We start from the raw sequence: 8,170 nt of genomic DNA on the forward strand, positions 1-8,170 counted from the left end.
ATGCTTTTAATTTTAATTCTAGTTTAGTTATCATACAGTGCTATATTAGTTTCAGGTGTACAATATAGTGATGCAACAATTGGATACATTACTCAGTGCTCATCATGATAAGTGTGCTCTTTGATCCCCTTTACCTATTTCCCCCAGCCCCCCACTCACCTCCCCTTTGGTGACCATCAGTGTGGTTCTCTCACAAGCACCCTAAGATTTTAAATGAGCATTTACAAAGCAGTGAGTTTAGTCAGCATATACTTCCTGAACACTACTCTGCTGAGCAAGTGCTGTTGTTGAGGCTGGGGCTAGAACAGGGAACAAAACCAACTCCCTGCCCTCAAGGAGCTCCTGTTACAGGGCCAGAGGCAGGCAATAAGCAAAGGAACACATAAAAGGTAATGATAAGTGCTATAAAGAAAACTGGTACAGAATAAGGGAGATAAGACATTATGGCAGCAGGCTCCTATTTTATGAAGAGAGGGAAGAGAGAGCCTCTCTGGTAGGTGTGAGAGTATATCGGGGGAGAGCATTCCATGCAGAGGGAACAGCAGTGCAAAAGCCGTGAGGTGGGCACATACATGGTGTGGAGGAAAAGCTAGAAGGCCAGGAGAGCAGGGCAGAGGGAGCGCTGAGATTTTGGGAGATGGCATCCCAGAGGTGGCAGGGCCCAGGGTGCAGGGCCTTGGGGCTTTTACTTGGAGGGAGATGGGGGAACACTGGAGGGCTTTGAGGAGAGGAGTGACATTAATTTTTCAACTTTTTATTTTGGAAAATTTCAAACCTACGGAGAAGTTGGAAGAAAATACAAAGAACAAATATATACCTTCCACCCAGATTGACTGGTTATTACCATTTTGCCACATATGCTCCCCCACCACACACATTTTGCTGAACTAGTTAAGAAGTTGCAGACACCATGAATCTTTACCCGAAACCCTTCAGCATATATCTTCTAAGAACAAAGATACTCTCTTATATAGTCACAATGCAGTTATCAAATTGAGGACACTTAATATTGAATAAATATTATTCTGTAATATATATTCCATAGTCAGGTTTCTCCAGTTGTCTCAATAATTGCCTTAGGGGCACTTTGTTTTTCTGCTCCAGAATCCAGGTTAAGGTCACTCTTGATATTTGTTGCCATGGTATTGTCTCTTTCATCTCCTTACTCTGGAGCAGTTTCTCAGCTTTTCTTTGTCGTTCATGACATTGACATTTCTTAAAAGGTAGGCCAGTTTCTGTGTAGAGTGTCCCTCCATTTGGATGATCTGATTGTTTCCTCAGGAGTAGACTCGGGGTATGCATTTTTGTAGGAACACCAAATATGAGATGGTGAGTCCTTTTCAGCGCATCACGACGAGCAGCACGTGCCGTCAGTTGGTCTGTCCTGTTGTTGGTGATGTTAGCTTTCATCCCGTAACATAGATCACATCAAATTTCTCCACTTGTAAAGGGGCCTCTTTTCTCTGGCAGAGATAGCTTTGAGTCTATATAAATATCTAGTTCCCCAACAAACTGTTACCAAGTGGTTATAGCATCCTTTGATGGTTCTTGCCTGCGTTTACTATTTTTAAGGTGTTTACAAAATCAACTTGGATTTTAAAAGGATCACTGTGTCTGAAATCTGGAGAAGAGACTGTGGAGAGGACAGGATGGGAGCAGGGAGACCAGTTAGGAGGCAAGAGCTGAGGACGGCTTGGCCTGGTAGGGTGGTAAACGTAGAGATGGAGGAAAGTGACCAAGTCTGCATATATTTTGAAGAGCCAACAGGATTAGGCGTGAGGTATGAATATCAAAGATGAATCCAGAGTTTTCGGCCTACGCAACTAGCAGGATAAAACTCTCCTTTACTTGGGATGGCAAAAGGAACAGGTTTGAGGAGGGAAACCAAGAGTTTCATTTTGTACATGTCCCATTTCTTTTCTGAATTACAGAGCTTGTCTTTAGGATCATCTTCAAGTAAAATGTCCCTTGAACTGGAAGGTTCTCATGCTTACTAATGATCTACCCTTGTCCGAAGAACAAAAGAATACCATATGCACATTCTGAGTTAAAATTCTAAAAGCAAAGGAAGTGTGTCCTCTTTGGAGGACCGGGTAATAGTGGAGTTCTGTTCTCTGGCAGCCTTCCTTCCTTGGACATAACTGATGACTACAGACTCAGCCTTGCTCTTGAAATTCAGAATTTCATCCAGCCTGCCTGACTTTTGGCATTAGTAATTGATACAGGTTTTCTTCCTGTCCTGAGTAATGAGTACCAGGAGTTCTTGTCAGAAACCTTGTTTGCCGGTACCAAAGGTTGTCCCAACTTTTCTGCCGCTGAAGCATTGCCGGAGGGATTGCCGGCTTATGACCTCTTGGTGGGGGTCTCCCACAGTGTGGTGTACAAATGCCAGGGAACAAGTGACATTGTGGTTCTGCGCGTGAGTGAGTCTCTTTCCTAAACGTTGACCCCCTAGTGGGGGTCTGTGGCTTTCTTTGAGAGACTGAACTCGAAGGATCTACTCCGATCAAATCACAAAGTAAAAGCTTCTGCCAGGTGTTGTCTTAAAATGCAAACACTGTTCTTTTCAGAAATCCAAAGGTAAAAGAAGGCTTTTCTAAAACCACTAAATATGTTAGAACTTCCTAAGTTAAACCTAGTGGAATGGATTTTTTTTAAGACAATAGACTTCTACTTTTACAGTATCCCAACACTGGCAGTGATTAAAATCAGCACACAAGACTCTGTATGTTTGCTGCTGGGTAGGACAAGCCCCAACAACATTAATTAAACAATCACAGCTGAGCGGCAAGCATTTCCTGGGGATCAATAACCGTCTAGAAGGACTTGGTAATACAAAACCCAGCCAGACACTAATCCTCAGGATATACCTTGTTGCCACAATCGTTTTATGAGAAGGGAAGATATGTTGACATAGTTATAAAATTCTTTTAGCAAATGATGAAGTTGCGGTTGATATAGCCAGGGTGTTTGCAAAAAATGTACATGCTTGGCTCCTAGCAAAGAATCATGGGTCACCATTTTTCAATTTAACATTTGGTTTATGGTAGTAATTCAGTCACCAAAGCCTGAGCCTTTTGACCTGGAGCAGCACCTCCATGGGACTTCCTATGCTCTCTTTAAGCTAAGCAGAGAACCCCCTCTGGGTAGATAAAATCTATACCTTGGCATTTTATTATTCATTTCTATGGGTAGTCGTTCTCCAAGTGTGGGCCCTGAGACTCTTTTTGGGGTCCATGAAATCAAAGCTATTTTCATGATAATACTAAAATATTCTTTGCCATTTTCATTCTCTTTCTCTCAAGAGTAACCAGTGGAGTTTTCCAGATATTACATGACCTGTAACGATGTCGTAACTCTGCTGGCTCATGGAATGTGCACTTGTGTGTTCTGGGGTTTTACAGTTTTTCAGTATACTATTTTTGTAACTTCTTGTGATTCTGTAATTATTTCAAAATTGAAAACTTAAAACTTTTAATACAGTAAATAGCAATAAGTATAATTCAAATAATATATAAATAAATACACATAAAAGCTCTTTGAGGTCCTTAGTAATTTTAAGATTTGTAGAGGGGTCCTGACATGGAATAGACTGAGAACTGTTGCTCTAGAACATGGAAATAGGATATGAAGTCTTCTTTTCTTCTGAAACTTGAAATTATTTAACCTTTATTTTACATGCTGTCTGCCCTCCACTTCTCGATGTGCTCCTACTCGGGAGCAAAAGAAAGTGAGCAGGACTCTTTACCCAACAGAATAAGATGTCCAGTTTGTTTTGTCTCCTTCACCACTGGTAATTTATCTAGGATTCATGTGAAACAGTCTCTGAAACCTTAAAATTTTTATAAACTTCATAAAGATGCAGACTCACACAGGACTCAGGTTCAAGAAAGACTGTTTCTCTAGAGAAGAGTGCCTTTCAGCCTGATTTTAAGAATGAAAGAAGAAAGTTACAGTTAAGTGAGGGATGAAACCTTAACTTCTTTTGCCTCAAAGCTGAACTTTAAGGCTGCATGTGCGCTCATGCAGTATTTTTGCTCATATACTGAGTATCTTTTTTATTGCCCAGAGATAACATTTTCTTACTAAGAAAGACTAAAATGAGTCCACACTCTGATTATCTTACAACCTTTTGCAGCAGGTTTTCTAGGCTCTGGATACCCTAGTGAATTAGGAGAAAGTTTCCTTTTCTTTAGAGAGAAGCTGTAGGTCTGGGAGGATAAGTTCTTCCAGCAGCGGTGGCCGAGGGCTTACATAGCACAGAAAAGACTTGAGCGCACGTTGCTGTCTGTGCAGAGTTTCTGTATCAGGCCTTCTGGCAGAACAGCCTAGAAATCTAAAGCAACATACTGGAAGCAAAGAGGGGGCTGCAGCTGTGGCGCTGCCTTGCTGGCTGTAACCGCTGGCACGTCCCTTCAGTCTTCCTGCCCGTGGGTCTTCAGTCCTGTTCCTAGAACAGGCCAGGAATGGACCTGCTGAAAAATACCTTTGACCTGAATACCTCCCCCCGCCCCCCAGTGTCCTCCTCTCCAGTTTAAGTAGATCTGCTTTTTTCTGCTGGGGCCTCCTGTTCGGAGGGCTCCAGCAGACTTCCCTGAGAACCAGCACTATCGGTGGTGGGGCGGGGAGACAGGCACAGGGGCTGCTCGTCTTTCTCCGTCTGGTGACGTGTTTTATGGGGAGGAATAAAGCCTCCCAGCATAGAATGGCCCGTTGCACGGCAAATGCCAAATAGTGGTTTTAAGAGGACATTATCAGCTGTTGCTCCGGCTTTTTAAATTCTTCGTGTTAGAAAGCCCGTGTGAGTGTAATTTGGTCCTGACTTAACCTTTTCCCATTTGAACACGCACTGCACTTTTTCTCCCTGAGCAAGCAAAGAATTTAGTAAAATTCCGTTTCTTGTCTGTCTGCTTTCCCCAATCCTGAACTCCCCTAAAAATGGTGGGTAATGAGAATTGTTTGCATCATGTTGTGGAACGTTTTGGTAAATGGATTCCATGGCTTCAAACTTGCTGACTTGGGGGTCGGGCTGCACCAAAACCTAAGGGCTGAGCTGTCGCCTGGAAAGCTTACTTGGGCCCCGGTGGTTACAGAGCCTTTCTGTCAACTCTCGTTTGAGGCTGCTGTCCCGCCCATTGAGCCTCAGCTACATGGAGCAGGTGGGGGCTGTGCCATTGGTAATTCCTTCTTCCCTTGAACACTCGTGTAACATGTTGGAGGGGGCACAGCTAATTATCCGGAAACATACATGTCCAGGATGTGCATGTTAACATTCACATTTTACCTTTTTTGTCCTTTCTCTTACCTTTCCTCTCAATTTCCTAGGGTGATATCCACGAGGATTTTTGCAGCGTTTGCAGAAAAAGCGGCCAGTTGCTTATGTGTGACACGTGTTCCCGTGTGTATCATCTGGACTGCTTAGACCCTCCTCTGAAAACGATTCCCAAGGGCATGTGGATCTGTCCCAGATGTCAGGACCAGGTACTATGGGTGGGTCTGACAGAGTGATGGGCTGAGGAGGAGTTAAGTGCGGTCAGGAGGACCTCCTTTCCCCTCAGATCTGGGGGAATGGCGGAGTCTCTTCCCTCTCCTGGTAGTTCCCCTGGGCACCTCTGGTCTGTTCATGGCACCGCACTCACCCTCGTGGCGTCCATCCTCTCAAGCTTCTCTGTCCTATAACTGAGATGGTGAGTCTGTGTATAGGTGGAAAGACTCTAACTGCTTCCCTTTATTTAAAATGACTTATCTTCTCATGACTTTGCTCTTTCAAAGCCGTAAGACTTTCAGCCTCTTTCTCTAAGAATGGTCCAAACCCAGTAGGTGGTTTTGAGACTCTTCTTTTGGAAATAAAACCCTTAAAGGAAAGTGCCCAATTGACTGTTTAATTCAAATAACAACAGTTTCACTTTTAACCTGTATCATCACCAGGACCAGAGAACTAACTGTAAAGTGGCCGTCTTACTATTTCATGGGCTTGAAACTGTCCTAGCCTCTTCCCTTCTTCTCTGTTTAGTTTCTGGCCTCTTTTTCTCAACTCGCCATGTTCCTTTATGTTTTTATGATAAGCGGTCTCAGTCTTTTTTGGAAGTAGGCAAAGTATAAATAATAAATAGACCTAATAGCTCAGCAAGCTTTGGCATGCTACTCAGGTCTTTGGAATCCTGTTTGAGAGAATTCTGGTTTTCCCCTTTTAATCCTGGTCCTCATCCTACTATCTGCACCAGGTAGTAGACACCAACCTCTCTGTGTTCTCTCCTGAAGCTGCTCTTTGACCATCTGATAATTTTCTGCACAAGGTCCAGATTATACTTTAGTATTTGGAAATGACATTTTGTTTCCTTAGTCAGGCTATCTTTGAGGGACATGTAAAGCGACACCTGAGACAGGCCGGTCAAGGATGCCAGTGGCTGTGGCTGCCCGGGTTGCTGGGCCTCGTGTGTAGTGTACATGAGGAGCTGGGAATGCCCAGCCAGGTCCCAGCCTCTTTCCAAGCTGGGGCTCGAGTGGCTTGGCTTTTCCTGTCCTTGAACCCTCATCCTGTCAGGAGCATCTGGAACTTCATAGTCTAGAAAGTACAGAGCAGGGTTTTGCAGCCGTGCCACCATAAGTCCACCATAAGACAAGACACGTTGCTTGTCACTACACAGGGGATGTGTGTTTATACCTCCTTTCAAGATAAAATTCTAAACCTTGTTTCAGATGCTGAAGAAGGAAGAAGCAATTCCATGGCCTGGAACTTTAGCAATTGTTCATTCCTATATCGCCTACAAAGCAGGTAAAGAATCATCCACACCCCCTTTTGTGGAAGCCTCCCCTTGATTAAAAAAAAAAAAAAAAAACAAAACTACGGGAAGGCCGCATTTGTTTTGTTTTCAAAAGGAAATTTAAAGTTACAAATGAAAAGCTTTTCTTGAACAAATTGAAAAGTTTGTGTAGTATTTTCTTGGGGAGGAAAAATGAGAAGCAGCAGCATCTTACTTAGAGCCAGGCCCACACCACTGACCGTTTTCTTAGCATTCCCGGCTATACACAGAATAAGGGAAAGTCTAGGTGGGCATGATCTGCACGCTGACTGGAGCTCAGGGGAACTTTGGGCAAAATGCCTTCTTTGGCCAGCATTCTGAACATAGTAGCCTTTTCAAAGAATTTATTGTTAAAAACAGTTTCTTTTCTTTTTTTTTGTTTTTCAGCAAAGGAAGAAGAGAAACAGAAATTACTTAAATGGAGTTCAGATTTAAAACAAGAACGAGAACAACTAGAGCAGAAGGTGAAACAGCTCAGCAATTCTATAAGTGTAAGTAAAGTTCATGCCTTCGGCGATGGATACAGATAGGAGGACCCTTCCACGTGCACAATAGTCCATGTGGCTCCCGAGGGCGGATTCGGGTCCTTTAGCTTGTTAACACAGGTAACTTGGGATGGACGCAAAGTTTGCCTGCAGTTACAATTTGGCCCTCAGGACAGGTGGCCAGTTGGTATATGGTGTCTTCGCCAAGCTCTGGAACCTCCCAGTGGCTTTGATCTGAGAGAGGATTTTCAGTCTCCAGGCTAAAGAGATGCAGTAGCAGCTACGGCAGGATGGCCACCACCCCTGTGTGTTCCTGAGTGGGTTTGGGAGGAGTATGAAGCCTCTCCCCACGCCAGGTAGACACAGATCAGGTCCCTGCATAGAAGCCTTTCTAGTCGTCCTAGTTAGCGGTCTGTCTGCATGGCCCGTCACTCCCATCCTTTCTTCCACACCCTGCTGATTGCGTCTCCAGGTTTTCCTGACCAGCCTGAGGAAGAGAGGTTCCTGGAGACAAGTACTGGAAGTAAATACTGCCCGGCCTGGCCTGTCCAGGTTGTATTTGCAGCAGAGATTCTGAGGCTCCTCCAGAGCAAGTTTTATTTCTCTTGAGTAGGTACCCCTCCCCTTGTTGGAGCCAGGTGGCCTCAGCCCTCGTGGACAGGAGGTGGGACCCTGGACTTGGTGGCAGTTGGGCTGTCCCACTCCACTGCTTTCTCCTCGTCACCATACTCCCCATGGCATGCAGGTTTCATCTCTCTTCCTGCCTAGAACAGAAGCCAGCAGCTGTGGGAGACCTTGGGCAAAAGGGCAAAAGACTACAAGTCCATGACTGAGCAGAAGGGTTTCTGTTGGCTGCAGTGTTTGATTCTCCCAAGTATCACT

The 8,170-nt window shown here is 44.4% G+C and overlaps 1 protein-coding gene across 22 annotated transcripts in view; it reads left to right on the forward strand.

Moving 5' to 3' along the window:
- Positions 1-8,170, forward strand: part of PHF21A (PHD finger protein 21A) — a 285,197-nt gene that overhangs the window by 271,682 nt on the left and 5,345 nt on the right. For all 22 annotated transcript variants that reach the window (XM_064576561.1, XM_054511958.2, XM_064576566.1 and 19 more), the window contains 3 exons: positions 5,326-5,481; positions 6,700-6,775; positions 7,191-7,294. In XM_064576561.1, the coding sequence (XP_064432631.1) occupies positions 5,326-5,481; positions 6,700-6,775; positions 7,191-7,294 (336 nt within the window). The remainder of the gene's footprint in view (positions 1-5,325; positions 5,482-6,699; positions 6,776-7,190; positions 7,295-8,170) is intronic.

Source organism: Mirounga angustirostris, unplaced genomic scaffold, assembly GCF_029215605.1.
Source record: "Mirounga angustirostris isolate CCGP_5_RB_7025 unplaced genomic scaffold, mMirAng1.0.hap1 SCAF_13, whole genome shotgun sequence".
NCBI classification, from domain to species: domain Eukaryota; kingdom Metazoa; phylum Chordata; class Mammalia; order Carnivora; family Phocidae; genus Mirounga; species Mirounga angustirostris.